Here is a 15,450-nt window from a genome sequence, read left to right on the forward strand (position 1 = left end):
TACATTGCTATAGCAGTGCCTAGGAACTTGAGTGGCTGTGTGACCTTTCTAGACTTGGTATTGTCCAGTTTTTCTCTCCTTCTTTGGTTTTGGCGCCACACCCTGCAGTGCTTGGGAATTACTCCTGGCTCTGTGCTCAGGGATTGCTTCTAATACTGTGCTTAGGAGACTATGAGGTGTTAGACATTGACCCTAGCCTCTAGCAAGCAAAGCCTGCATCCAGCCCACCGGGTTCTTTGTCCCCTTAACCAGTTTTTCACTTGAGGCCTTTCCATAGGTGTATGGTTCTGGGACCATTAGATAGTGCTTGCAGGGAAGGGGCAGGAAATAAATAAATATTCAAATCCTAGGATTTCTGGGGCCACAGAGATAGTTCAGCGGGCTACCCTGAAGTCTACTGGGAACAAAGGGTTAAACAAGGTTGAATGGGCAGAAAACAGGAAGCTGATGTCAGGAAAGCACTGAGGCAGGTTCCTGTGATGCTCTTCTCTGCTCTTTCCTCCAGAACAAACAATCCCCTGATATAAGGCCACAACAAATGTTTGTTCTGGTAGACCCAGGAACTTGGATGTGTAAAAATTTTGCCCAGATAGAAGAGTTAGACAATCAAGGAATGTTGTTCTCCTTCTAATGATCCTGGTTCCAAGCAATAAATATTGAAACGGAAGGACAATCGGGGCTCTCAGTCCACAAAGCTGCTGCTAGCTCCCTGGATCTGCACTATTTCTCTTATTTGTCTTTTTTTCTTAATTCTCCTTGGTGCTTCTGCACCAAGGTTCTATTGACTGAGGCCAGTTCCTGGTTTGATCCCCGTCATCCCATATGGTCCCCTGAGCACTGCTAGGAGTGATCCCTGAGTGCAGAGCCAGGACTAACTCTTGAGCATTGATGGGTGTGACCCAAAAAGCCAAAAAAAAAAAAAATAGAAGCAGCAGCAGCAATTAGTCAGGTTCAAAGGACTGTAATGGAAATACAAAGACCAAAAATTCAAGTATTGTATTTTAGACATTTATTTAAGAAAGGATTTTTCATTAGTTACCACTTCTGACACTTCCCAGTTATTTGAAAACTCTACCTTAGCACATAAGTGGCAGTGAAATCTCAATGAATTGAAATGCAGTGTCCCAGTTTCGAAAAGTCCACTGCAAACACTGATCAGCTTGTATTATCAGTAAAAGTATGGGAACTTGCACGCATGTACACTCACTCACACACACAGAGCTTGAACAGTGAGACATTCAGCACCTCTCTGCTTAGAATGGAACCAGTTCCCTCAAATAGATGACAGCCAAACCTAAGTCAATAATACTGCTTGACGGTTGATGTTTCAAAATAACACTTATTCATTTGAAGTGCTTCTATGAGGGCCACACGCAGCATCCCTCTTCCAAATCTGTTCTTGAAAGGCTTTCTGGGATAGACTTAAAACTTCCAAGCATGATTCCTTGGCACATGGCCCTTTAGCCAAAGTTCTAAGCCCCTACACTCAGCGGTACAGCACCTTGGTTTTGTTGATTTAGCAATGAAGGAAGTCCCTTGTTCTAGTGGACACCGGTGGGGCCAGGCCACCACTGCAGCTTTGTTAAATTCCTGGTCATACTCTTATCTTGTATGAGCCCAGTGCAACTAGTAAAGGGAAGTTACATTCTGACAAAATCCATTCTGGAATTGCCCTCAAGAATCCGACGATCAGGGAAGTTCCAAGTGTGCATGAAAACATGCTGCTTCCTATTGTAAAATGATTTTCTAGCAGGGCAATGCTGGTGAAGGAAAGCTTCTAGCTCCACCTCGAGGACATCTGCACGCCATTTTCATGGAACCCCATTTCTGTACGGGTCCTTGGATGAAGGGTCATCTGTGCCGTGCCTTTCTTTTTGATAGAATTTCTCTCCACTGTGGACCCGCTGATGAATGAGGAGGCCTGAGCTCCAGCGGAAGCCCTTCCCACAGGCATCACACTTGTACGGTTTCTCTCCCGTGTGCACCCTCTGGTGGGCCTGCAGGTTGGACCGCTGACTGAAGCCCTTCCCGCACGCCTCGCATTTGTAAGGTCTCTCGCCTGTGTGGACCCTGTGGTGGGCCTGCAGGCTCGAGAACCCACTGAAGCCCTTGCCGCACTGTTGGCACTTGTAGGGCCTCCCTTCAGCGTGGACCCGCTGGTGGGCCTGGAGGCGGGAGCTCTCACTGAAGCCCTTTGGGCACACTTGGCACTTGTAGGGCTTCCCTCCGGCGTGTACCCGCCGGTGGGCTTCCAGGCGTGAGCCCTGACTAAAACCCTTCCCGCACGTCTCACACTTGTAGGGTTTCACGCGCGTGTGGACCCTCTGGTGGCCTTGCAGGTAGGCCCGTTGGCTGAAACCCTTGCCGCACACCTCACACACGTGAGGCCGCTCCCCGGTGTGCACACTCTGGTGGCTCTGCAGGTAGGCCCGCTGGCTGAAGCTCTTGCCACATTCCCCGCAGTGGTACGGCTTCTCTCCCGTGTGGATCCTCTGGTGGGCCAGGAGCGTTGAGGCCTTGCTAAAGCCCTTCTCGCACTGCCCACATTTGTAGGGTTTCTCTCCGGTGTGGACCCTCTGATGGATCTGAAGGTTGAAGCTCCAGCTGAAGCCCTTGCCGCATGCCTGGCACTTGAATGGCTTCTCACCAGTGTGGACGCGCTGGTGGCCCTGGAGGTGGGAACTCCGGCTGAAGCCCTTGCCACACGCCTGGCACTTGTAGGGCTTCTCGCCCGTGTGCACGCGCTGGTGGCCCTGGAGGTAGGCATGGCGGCTGAAGCCTTTCCCACACTCCTCACACTTGAAGGGTTTTTCGCCGGTGTGAACCCTCTGATGGGCCTGGAGGTACGAGCTCCGGCTGAACTCCTTGTTGCACGCCTGACATTTGTAAGGCTTCTCGCCTGTGTGGACCCGCTGGTGCACGTTCAGAACGGACCTGTGACTGAAGCCTTTCCCACACATGCTGCATGCATGGGGCTTCTTCCTGCCCAGGACTCTCTGGTGATCCTTCGGCTTTGAGCCCCAACTGAGGCCATTCCCACACTCCTTGTACAGCTTCTCTCTGGAGCACATTTTAGGATGGCCCGGGAGGTGGGAATCCTGGCTGACGCTGTTCAGACATGCGTGGTGTCTATATGGCTGTTCCCTAGTGTGGACAAGGTGAAGGTCTCGAAAGGGCGGAGGAAGACAGAAGCCAGGAACGCCTTCCTCAGAGTCACGGGGAATCTGTTCCATCTCAACTCTCTGTTGTGGGTTGAGATGCGAGCCACGGATGGGACCCTTCCTGCATCCCGCCTCTGTGGGGCATTTCTCTTCCAGGAGTGTCTTCTGATGGGCAAGAGGACATGAACTCTGACTAAAGACATTCCCACTCTCCATGAACTTGTGGGGCTCCTCCCTAGGGAGGACTCTCCACAGACTGTTGCGGTCTAAGCCTCGACTGAGGGCTTTCTCATGCGCGCTGCATCCGTTGGCCGTTTCTCCTGTATGAATAAGTCCATATGTCTGCTGACAGGAGCACTGGCTTAAGTTATGGCCAGAGATACCTTTGCAGGGCTTCTCCTCCGTTGGCACCCACTGATATGACCGCTGGCATGAGCATGCAAGAGCACAATCCTCGTTTCTAAGAATATGGAGATGTGAAGCGTGACGACAGGCCCCTCCACAGAGGCCGGACAGATGGGGCTTCCCTTTGACGTGTAACTCTTGGCAGTGAGTGGCACAGCTGGCTTTGTCACGGAGGGACCTTTTGTCCTCGTTACCTGGGGTGGCCTTCTGGGCTGAGCTAAGTGAGTCTTGAGGAAGCATAGACCCCCTCTCAGTGTCTTCCCCATGGTCGTGGCAGCTGCAGTTTTCTTCTGTTCCCTGTATCTCTGTGTTGTGATGATGAGGTGACGTGTAACTGACGCTGTGGCACTGATGGAAGTTATTTTTCATGGCAGCATGCTGACACTGACTGTTATGCGGCTCTGTCAGATACATTTTTCTCCAGGGCTGCTGGCCTGTCCAGGGTGGTGATTCCTGATCTTTAATGTGACTGGCATCCCCCTCTCTCTGGCTTGGTCCAGAGCTCCCACCTTCGGAACTAGGAACTTGTTTTTCTGTCCAATCCTGGCAGAAGGCGTCACCTTGTTTTTGCAGCTGAGAAATAATCCCTTGAAACTTTTTCAGGGATGTCAGACATCGGGGAAACCTCACTGTGCCATGTGGGCAGGTGTGCCAGGAGGAAAGTTCCTTGGGGGGAAGGCAGCTCAATCCCACTTCTTGAATGTTCACCTTATTATGTTGGCTCTTGGTGTCTATGGAATAAAGAGAATTTAAATAGGTACACACATACATCCTTTCATTCAGTTATTGTAAGATTTCCGCACTGAGATAACTATATGAAATCCCAATGAGACAGGAAGTTTACCTTTTATACTTAATAAATGGCTCTTGAAGCAGACAGATGGCTGAAAGCACTGAGTGCATGCTTTGTACGAGGAAGGTCCAAATCCAACTCCTGGTACCATACTGCCCCCCTGGGCACTGCTAATATGGCACTGACTTTGGCACTGACCCTAAAGCACAAAGCCAGGAGCAGCCCCTGAGCACTGCCAGATGTGCTCCAATCCCCCCACTCTCTCCAGTTAATTTTTTTTTTTTAACAAAAGGCTTCTCCTGGCTATACCAGGAACGTAAGTGGAATCCACATAATTCAGGCTACTAGTAATCTTCAAAGTCAGGGTTTTCAACAGTCTGGACATGACTACCTTATCTAATCAAACTATCCATACAATAGCACTGGTTTACCAAGGGGCCAGAGCAATAGTACAGGAATCTGGAATGACTTCTGAGTGCAGAATCAGGGATAACCCCTGAGCATTGCCAGGTGTGGACTCCCTTAAAAAAATACAGAAACGAATAGACTCAGATTGGAAAAACTAGTTTCAAGGGACAGATGTCTGTTGTCCTAATAACACCTTTATTTGTTCTCTAGCTGTAGCATGGTAGTGATTTTTTCCTTTGTATGACTCTGTGTTATACCTTGTGATGGAGGGCAGACACTGATCTTTATGTTTGCTCTATGCTGAGGGCATCCTATAATGCCTTGCTCATGAACTGATCATCTTCGTGTCCAGAATTTCCCAAAGTGGGCATCGACACCCCGGGGGGTGAGTGCTAGAATGACACAGGAACAGGAGTGGGAGGAGCACCGAGTATAATATCTCAATTTTAATTCTATTTTACTACAAATGGTAGTGCACTGATGAGAAATGGTGTCAAACCCAATATACAAATGAACCTAATTTCCCGAAGAAATGATGTACTGCTAGAGTTCTAAAGTCATCATTTGATGAGAGTTGGGTGAGAACTGATTTCATCTTCTTAGTAATCCTGCTTCAGAGTTTGAGAAAATGAATCACTCCAGCCTCCTAGAGCAATCAACTCAGTACCAATGATGCTATCGTTATTGTAAATGCTAAATTTCTTCCTTTCAAATATCTAATTAACCCTATGAATTAAGGGAGAAAAATCTATTTTAATTGTCTTCTTCCTTAGTAGAAGCCATTCAGGCAAATCAACTCAGGCAACCTTGACAGATCTTTACATTCTCTTTTTGTTTGGGGTGGGGGGCACACCTGGCACTGTTCAGGGATTACTCCTGGCAGATGCCAGGGATCACACCCGGGTTGGCAGAAGGCAAACGCCCTCCCCACTGTACTATCGCTCCAACCCCTTCATTTACATTCTCAGCATGACTTTAGGTAGCAAGAGAAACACAAAGCATTTTGTGGGCAGTGGAAAGAGAATAACAATATTTTGAGTGCAGACCGTTAAGTACACTGCTGTACTAGCTACTCTCATCAGCCCATCCGAGGCTCAGCTGTCCTAACTGAGGACATTTAACCTTCAGAGGGTTCCTGGGATCATCACTTTTTTTTTTTCTTCTCATACCTGGTGATGCTCAGGGGTTACTCCTAGCTCTGCATTCAGGAATTACTCCTGCTGGGGCTCAGGGCACATACGGGATGCTGGGGGATCGAACCCGGGTCAGCTGTGTGCAAGGCAAACGCCGTCCCCACTGTTCTATCTATCGCCCCGGACCCGGATCTCCACTTCTTTTTTTTTTTTAAATTCTTTTATTAATTCACCATGTGGAAAGTTACAAAGCGTTCAGGTTAAAGTCTCAGTTATACAATGCTCAAACACCCATCCCTTCACCAGTGCACATATTCCACCACCAAGAATAACGATATACCTCTCCCCTTCCCCCCACCTCCCCAGCCCCCCACCCCGCATGTGTAACTGGTAAATTTCATTTTACTTTCACTTTACTTTGATTACATTCAATATTTAAACAAAAAAAAAATCACTATTATTTATTTGGAGTTTCTCCCCCCTAAAGTCGATCTGCTGAAAAGAAAGCATTTGGTAATTTGTTTTCCATTGCTGCGGATCTCCACTTCTTTTCTCTACCACTGAATGAGCTCCATCTTTCTGTTTTAGCAGGTTATTCGTCACTGCTTCGATTTCTTTCATAGATGCCTATTCAGACTACTACTGCAAGTTTTGGAAAAGTGTGTCTGTCAAAGAATTGGCCCATTTCATCCAGATTCACTTTTTTCCCTTTAGGTTCTGTAGTGTTGTCCTTGATTTCACTTGTTTTGCTATTTTGGTTGTGTTTTTTGTTTTGGAATTTTGGGACTCACCTAGCTCTGACCTCAGAAAACAATTTTGGAGGTGTTCAGGGGACTCTATGTGATGCCAGAGATCGAACCCAGGTTGGTCAAATGCAAAGCAAGCGCCCTAATGCTGTTATCACCTGGCCCCGATGTTAGTAATTCATTTCCTTCTCTCTTTCTCTCTCCCTCCCAGCTGTTAGCCTGGCTAAATGCTTATCAATTTTATTGACAGTCAGAAAACCAATTTTGCTTCATTTCCTATTCCTCTATTGAGTTCCTCTCTGAATTTTGCTGACTTCTGCTCTAATTGTTTCTTTGCCTCTACTTTGTATTTTACTAAAAATATTTTGTAGTTGCTCTTGTAATTTCTTCATCAATATATGTGTTACTTTAAGTGTACTTTTTTTTTTTTTTTCTTTTTGGGTCACACCCGGCGATGCACAGGGGTCACTCCTGGCTCATGCACTCAGGAATCACCCCTGGCGGTGCTCAGGGGACCATATGGGATGCTGGGATTCGAACCCGGGTCGGCCACGTGCAAGGCAAACGCCCTACCCGCTGTGCTATCACTCCAGCCCCAAAGTGTACTGTTTAACTTCCACATATTTTGGTTTCCAGCTTAATTCCATTGTGCTTTAAGAACTGACAACAGTATAACTACTAGTTGTTGGGATCTGTTAAGGTATCATGACCCAGAATGTTCCATGGGAGTTTGGGAAGAATTCTGCCTATCAAACGTGTTACATTAACAATAGCTCTGGTCTCCAATTCCATGTCAGAAAGTGGTAATTTTTGCGGGGTGTGTGTGTGTGTGTGTGTGCGTGCGTGCATGTGTGTATTTGTGCATGTGTTTTGGGTTGTGCCATGGTCCAGCAGTGCTCAGGAGTGACCCATGGTGGTGCTCAGGGAATTGAATGTGATACCAAGGATTGAACCCACGTTAGTCGCATGCAAGGTAAATGCCTTACTCACCATATGACCTCTCCAGCCCCTCTTCCAGGACGTTAGCTTTTACGGAGAATGAAAGAGGATCTAACAGGGTTTAAATAGGGTGACACTTGCTTTTTTCTTTGCTTGTTTGGCAGTGGCAGGGCTGGGGATCAAACTCAGATCTCATGCATGCAGGCGTCGTGACCACTGTGTCCTGTTTCTGCCCAGAGGCCCTCTGACTCGCATCTCACCTGAACAAGCTTCCCGTGGGGCTTTAATCTCCACCATGGACAGCTCCTCCTCTTGCTCCAGCTGGACTATCAGCTCTGGTTTGAAGGGTGGGAATCCTGTCAGCAGCCAAAGAGAAAAAAAGCTCTACGTCTGTATTGTTTTAGAGGGGAGCCACACCTGGCAGCGCTCAGGGCTTCCTCCTGGCTCTGTGCTTAGGGATCACTCCTGGTGGGGCTCAGGGGATCATGGGGTGCCAGGGACTGAACCTGGGTCTGCCGTGTGCAAGGCAAGCACCCTGCCCGCTATACTATTTCTCTAACTTCGAAAATGCTGTTATATCCAATGCATCACTGTTCTACTTGGAGCAAGCTTTCTGGTGCCATACCTTTGACCATCTCAAGGTCATGCAGCATTTCTCCTCTAGTTCCTTCTAGAAGTTTTATGCTTTTACATCTGACATTAGTCTCATTCATTCTGCGGTCATCTCTTGGTGAGGAGAGGGGCATGCACAGAGCTCTAGAAAGATGCTCAAATGTCCCTGCACCATTAGCTGAAAACAAGTGTCTGGGTATCTGACGGAATCACCTACATGAGTCCCAAACTACTTCCTCCACATAGCACAGAAAGCAAACCCACTGACAAGGGTTCAGTGGTGTGATTCACTCTCCACAGTGAGCCCATTTTCAGTTCCTGGGATAGATTTTTGTCTGCACAGTCACATCAGAAATATTCTGTTTGTGCTCTGCAGAAATGAGTGAAATAAAAATTACTCTATGGGGGTGGTGAGCTTGTACTGCAAGCAGGGCGCTTGACTTGCATGCTGCTGACCTAGATTTGATCCCCGGCATCCCAGATGGTAGCCCAAGCACCCCCAGGAATGATCCCTGAGTGCAGAGCTGGGAGTATGCCCTAAATATCATTTTGATCACAAAACAAAACAAACCAAAACAAAACAAAGTCACTCTATTATTATTATATGCCCAAGCTCAGAGAATCACATCTGGACTCCCAGAACTTAAAAACAACCCAGTACACAGACACTGCGGAGTGGCTGAGTGTCAGCAGGTTTCATGGGGTGCCCAGGCTCACCCAGGGACAGCAGGTTCTGGAAGTTCTCCAGCATCACGTCCCGGTACAGCTTCCACTGGGCAGGCCCCAGTAGCCCCAGCTCCTCCTCTGAGAAGACCATGGCCACATCCTGGAACGTCACCACCTCCTGCAACCCCAAGCACAGGTTTATGTTTACCGAGGAGAAAGCCAGGGCTGGGGTTGGGCTGGTGGGAGTGGCTCTGGGTACAGAGGGACCTGGACCCAGTTTCAGTAGCCTCTCCCATTTGCCTTCCACAGTTACTTCCATCCACTGAAGGTACAAAAACAAAACCAAAAAACCAAAATGCCTTATTTTCCTCACTTTATTTACTTATTAGTGGCACTAAGGCTTGAGCCCAGGGCTTCACACATGCAATGCAAACGCTGTACTGCTAAGCCATATCCCTCATCCTGAAGTCTCTGCACTTTCATATTCCTGCTTCGGGCTGGGGAGAAAGCTCAGATGGGCCGGGGTACAGGATTCACACCTCACAGGCCTGAACTGGATCCTGGTGCCACACAGTTGCCCAAGTACCACCAGAATGACCTTGAGCATTGATCCAGGAGCACTGCCAAGGAGTACCCACCAGCATGGCCAGCTATGGTCCAAAAATTAAATACCAGTGCTGCTGGGTGTGATGCCTAAACCAGAACTATAGAAATACAGCACCACCCCCATTAGCTCTCCTGTAGTTAAGTCCCCGGGACTCTACTGCAACACTGATATTTAATTAACTTACTTATTTGATTTGGGGTTTGGGTGGGCCCACACCCAACAGCACTCAGAGCGGACTCCTGGCTCTGTGCTCAAGGGACTGGATATGGATCAGGGATCAAACCGAGGTTAGCTGCTTACAAGACAAGCTCCTTAACCTTTGAACTATCTCTCTGGTCCTGCCCCTCATAGTTCAACATCATGTTCATAGTCCCATTTGCCCCAAAAACGTTTTAGTGTCAGGGCTGGAGTGATAGTATAGCAGGGAGGGCATTTGCCTTGCATGCAACTGACCCAGTTCAATCCCCAGCCTCCCATATAGTCCCTTGAGCACTGCCAGGGGTAATTCCTGAGTGCAGAGCCAGGAGTAACCCCTGAGCATTGCCAGGTATGTCCCCACCTCTTCTTCCCCCCAAAAGAGTCTCCAAATTGAGTACTACTGCAATAGTCATGAGTGCATGTAAAAGTGGCTTTGGGGCCTGAGAGCTCAGCAGACTGAACTCAGGCTTTGCATGCAAGAGGCGTGGGTTCCATCCCTGGCACCACATGGTTCCTAAGCACCCCCGAGAGCAACTCCCCAAAGCACAAAGCCTGAACACCACCAGGCGTGTCCCTCCCAACACCCCCAAAAGAGTGACTCTGGGAAGGTCATTTTTTTTGGTGGTGGTTGGGGGACTGTTTTTTGGCTTCTGGGTCAAACCTGATGGTGCTCAGGGCTGATTACTTAGTTCAACACTCAAGGGATCACTCCTGGTGGGGCTGGCTTGGGGACCATATAGGGTGCCAGGGATTGAATCCAGGTTGTCAGCATGCAAAACAAACACTCTCCCCACTATACTATCATTAAATGGATTCATTGTTTATAAATAAAGTCATATATCAAAATAGTAAGTTTTATACCATTACTTACAAACTAAATGCAGAAGAATATAAACAATGAAGGGACATTTTTTGTTCTATTTGTGTTTGGGGGCCACACCTGGCAGTACTCAGGAGTCACAGTGAGATGCTGGGGATGGAACCGGGGTCGGCCGTGTGCAAGTAAGTGCCCTCCCCACTGTCCTATCGGTGTGGCCCCTGAGAGCACATTTTTGAAAGGCCACACTGAGACCCATCTGCTGTGATTCTCTGTCCTTGGCACTGACAGAGACACGAAACTGCCTGTTTACTGGCAGAAATCAAAGTCCTGCTTACCTGAAACTTGATCATTGTCGTTCCCCCCACGCTCCTGGGAAAGCAGCGACCTGGGGATGAAGAATAAGGTGGTGAGGAAGGGCCAGGGGAACCCGGGAGGTGCATCTTTGTGGGGGTCAGGGGCTCCTGCCCACACCTCAGCAGCACAGCAGGGCTAGACGCCAGCTACCTGGGTACCACGGTGTCCCTGGCCATCCCCACCCAGCTTCCAACTGTTGGGTACTGATCCAAACTGTAGAAACAGGGCCAAGGAAAGGCAGCAGAGTGGACTGGTCAGAAGAGGACTGTGAATGGAGAGCAATGGAGACTTCATCAGAAAGTAAGAATACAACTCCTCAGCCACCCAGCCATACTGTTTCTTGTCTCTCGCTCCCCCTCCCACCCTGCTGCCCCTCTTCCCCCCAAAAAACCCCACTTAATTCAATGGGATCCACTCACCCACACTCATGGCTGCGCTGAGTATAATAACCAAGATAGGGAAACAACCAGGTAGTTCCTTGAGCCTTCCCCTCCTTTTTTTTTTTTGTTTGAGGGGGGGGTTGGGCCACACCTGGCGGTTCTTAGGGCTTACTCCTGGCTTAGTGCTCAGGGAACACACCCGGCAGAGCAGGGGTAGGTGGGGGGAGGGAGGGCACCGGATGGGATGAGTGCTGGGGATGGAACTGGGGTTGGCCGGGTGCCAGCAAGCATCTGGATCCTGTAAACTATCGTTCAGGCCCCTTCGCTTCATGATTCGTTCCAAGAACCAGACTTGTGAGCTCGCCTCTATGTGTCATTGCTCTGGGTAGTGCTTTCTCTTGAACATGTACCACCAGGTATGGCCCCAAACCAAACCAACAGAAAAAAAAAATCAAGGCATGGAAGCGAAGGATAGCCAGGAGCCCCGCCTTGCAGGGATAGGGGCACTGTGCGCCCACCGCTGACCCCATCCGCGGCTCCCTGGAGCTGTCCGGGAACTGTCCACTTGGCTTTCAGAGGAAGCAAAGGCCCCTCGTGCCCCGCGCTGGAGACTCCCGCACGTGCACGTTCTCAGCGGACCCTCCAAGGGACTAGAGACGGATGCTGCGCGCAACAGGGCAGGGGCCGAGCCCCCAGCGGACCGCGAGCAGGACCCCGGCAGCGCGCCGGCTAGTGGCGGGGCAGGGCTGAAGGGGGTCAGGCCCAGGAGACTCCCCCCACCCCAGTCGCGGGGAGGGGGCCGTACACTCCCAGAAGCTCATTCAAAGGGAACACAACTCTGGCTCGAGCTCGAGGGCCTGGGGCTCGGCGCCCACGGCAGAGCGAGGACCGGCCGGTGTGGACGCGGGCGGCGGACCAGGTAGGGGAGGGCTCACCTTTCCGAGAGGCGTGAAGGCCGTGGCGTCGCGTCCCTGGAGCGGAAGTGCCTGCCCACGGAGACCGCCCGGACTACACTTCCCAGAATTCCAGGCGGGAGGGGGCGTGGCCTCACGCATTGAAGCGAACGTCATCTCACGACTGTGCCCGGACTACATTTCCCAGAAGTCCCGGTGAAGCGGGGGGCGTGGCCTCACGTTTAGAAGTGAAAGTATCTCGGGGACTATTTTCGGACTACACTTCCCAGAATTCCTATCGTGCATGAGGGGCGTGGCCTCACGCTCAAAAGCGGAAGTTCTCGCATAACGATGTTCCTGGGCTACCCCTCCCAGAAACCCCAGGAACGCCGTCGCCTGTCTAAGGGCGGAAGTGCCGAGTGAACAGGGAAAATCTATTTGAATTTCACAGACTGAGAGGATCATTGCTTAGTAGAGAGGAATGCGTTCAAAAGCAAAGTGTTGCATTATATACTTCTGCATGTTAAATCGATGAATAATGGGATGACTGTGATACAATGATACTTTGCATTAAAGAAGTGATGTCCAGGATCTTGTGGATCTTTTGAACTACAGTTCCCAGAATGTCCTGCGGACAACCAATTGCCTCAATTGTCAATTTGAGTTAATTTTTTGAACTGTCAATTTGAGTTAATTTTCTAATAATCAATAGCATGGTTACATATGTACATACTACATAAAATAATTTAAAACAAAATTAACAAATAGATACTTAAATCCCCATGCGTATAGAGCCACAGCAATTGGTAGAGTGTTTGCCTTTATGCGGCTGACCACGGTCCAAGATCCAGCATCCCATATGGTCCCCGAGCACCGCCAGGAGTAATTCCTGAATGAAGAGCCAGGACTAACCCCTGAGCATCACTGGGTGTAACTTCAGACATCAATCAATCAATCCCCATACATACATACATTTAATACTATCAGTCTCAGCACCAAGATCATCACTCTTCACTCTCCTTTATGGTTACATAACAGCCAATCAGCTGTGAGTTTGAATGTTGGGGTTTGGTAAGGTGTGAGAGAGCAATCCTAGAGTAGAAAGAAAAGATTTAATAGTTCCCATTAGCATCCATAGAGCAATATTTCTTGTAACAGTCTGATATGACTGGCACTTGAATGACTAGTTTTATTGCAGTTTCTCATAGAAATGATCAAGCAGCTCCTTTCACTAATTCAGATTGTTCTGATGCAGACTTGGAATAGTCTCATGCAATTCTTTGTGGGGTGTGTGTGTATGTAGGGGGGCGGATTTGGGCCACATCTGGTGACACTTACAGCTTACTCCTGGCTCTGCACTCAGAGTTGACTGCTAGAGTGCTTGGGGTACCATATAGGGTACCAGAGATTGAACCAGGGTGCACAGCATGCAAGGCAAGCACCCTACCCACTGTACTCTCTGGTCCAATTTCATATAATTCTTAACTGAGCCAAAAGTTCAAGTTTAGCAGGATAATTCAAGATTCTTTAGATTGAATGATATTCCTATAAACTGCATTTACCTATGGACTAAAATTGACAAAAGCAGAATCATGCATGGAACAATATTTTGAAGGACATAAAGTGCTATAAGAATAAAATTATTGTAACTGACCATTTAAAAAATTTCTATTTGGGGGCCCGATAAAAGTGCTGTTCACCTACTTATACATTAAGTGGTCCCACTGGGTCATTCCAAGGAACAAAACTTTACAAAGGTTAGTTCCTACCAGAAATCACCTTTTTTCTTTTTGGCCACATCTGGCAGTGCTCAGGGCTTACACCTGTCTCTATGCTCAGGGATCACTTCTGGTAGGACTCTGGGGACTTTATGAAGAGTTGGGGATTGAAGCTGGGTTAGCTACATGCAAGCCAAGTGCCTAACATGCTGTACTGTCTCTCCAGGCCCCCTACCCCAAGATGTTATGTTCTTTCTTTCTCTGGGAAATTTATCTCTGTTCTCTCTGATCTCTTAGTCTAATTATCAGGTAATTTTATTTATTTTTACTTTTTGGGGGCCGCAGCTAGCAATGCCCAGGGTTTACTCCTGGCTCTGTGCTCAGAGGACCAGAGGGGATGGTGCCAGGGATTGAGTCTGGGTGTTGGGGACTGTTCAGGACCCTGAACAAAAGAGAACCCCTCAACCTTTACTCTGGACAAACCGGAAAATTCCATTACCAGTGTTCGCATAACCTGAGGCACAGGTGCCCTTGTGACAAAGGAAATAGCTAACCTCAAGAAGTAAAAGTAGCCCAGGGCAGTTAACTACGAGACCCTAAGGGTCCGTAGAGTAGAATACCTTCCTTTACACTAAAAGCCATACTTTAGCTTATGAAACCTTGTACGTTCCTCCTGACAGATGTTCCTGCCAGATAAACCCTTGTCTTCCCCTCCCCACTATTTCTCAACCGACTCTTAGAGAATATTGTAGCCCACCAAAGAACACCCCGAACTTTTCCTTATTTGGTCTGAGAAGACACTTCCCTGATGATTGACAACTCATGTTCCAATCCCCTGCTAAGAAAAGTATAAAACCAGTATGACTGGTAATAAAGACGCTCTTGATCAGCAAATGTTGTCTTGAGCCTCTTTCTTTCTAACCTCACCAGTTTTATTCTCAGGTCGGGACCGCTCACAGAACCCACTCAATTAGGAGCGCTTTCCACTGTTGTCTCTCCTCGGGCCGGAGAGATTTTGGGGAAACGCGCATCTGGGTCAGTTGCATGCAAGGCAAGCACTCTATCTGCTGTACTATCTCTCTGTTTCTTCCAATTGTCACTTTAGACTTCCCTTTTTTGGCTAAGTTTTTTTTTTTCCTGTGTGTATTTTTTAGCCACACTTGGTGATGTTCAGGGCTTATTCCTGATTTGGCGCTCAGGGGTCACTCTTAGCAGTGCTTAGGGGTGGCTTATTCCTGGTTCAGCGCTAAGGGATCACTCCTGGTGATGCTTGAGGGTGTCGGGGATGGAACCCTGGACAGCCATGTGCAAGGCAAACATTCTCTTTGCCGTGCTATTGCTCCAGCCCCTCTCAGCTAATTTTAAAAGAACGTTTCTGGGCCAGAAACTGCAGAATAACCAGAATAATCCATAGGATGACAATTCAGCAGTTTAGGGGCAGAAACCAGGAGGATGTGAACCAAATCTGAATCATAAAAGTCGCCACAGCTCTTGCGTCTAGAAAGGCATTTCTGTGCATTTTTCTCAGGCATGATCCCCTACCATGAGAAGACTTTCCTGTTAGGAAATATATCAAAGGAATGTGCCACACTACGTGAATTGGGGTGGAAACCAGAG

The 15,450-nt window shown here is 48.5% G+C and overlaps 1 protein-coding gene across 6 annotated transcripts; it reads right to left on the reverse strand.

Annotated features, from left to right (window-relative positions):
* Positions 1-998: 998 nt before the first annotated feature.
* On the reverse strand, positions 999-12,219 carry ZNF112 (zinc finger protein 112). Of its 6 annotated transcripts, none has more exons than XM_055146544.1 (5): positions 12,158-12,219; positions 10,824-10,873; positions 8,915-9,041; positions 7,846-7,941; positions 999-4,297 (listed from the first exon to the last, which is right to left on the reverse strand). In XM_055146544.1, exons 2-5 carry the CDS (start codon positions 10,836-10,838, stop codon positions 1,812-1,814), a joined length of 2,724 nt encoding a protein of 907 aa, XP_055002519.1. In that variant the 5' UTR covers positions 10,839-10,873; positions 12,158-12,219; the 3' UTR covers positions 999-1,811. The 6 variants fall into 6 exon arrangements, with proteins under 6 accessions (XP_055002519.1, XP_055002522.1, XP_055002518.1 ...); XM_055146547.1 differs by lacking the exon at positions 8,915-9,041 and adding an exon at positions 10,993-11,107 and having other exon boundaries at positions 12,158-12,202; XM_055146543.1 differs by lacking the exon at positions 12,158-12,219 and adding an exon at positions 11,262-11,335.
* Between the last annotated feature and the right edge of the window lie 3,231 nt (positions 12,220-15,450).

Source organism: Sorex araneus, chromosome 8 (assembly GCF_027595985.1).
Source record: "Sorex araneus isolate mSorAra2 chromosome 8, mSorAra2.pri, whole genome shotgun sequence".
NCBI classification, from domain to species: Eukaryota; Metazoa; Chordata; class Mammalia; order Eulipotyphla; family Soricidae; genus Sorex; species Sorex araneus.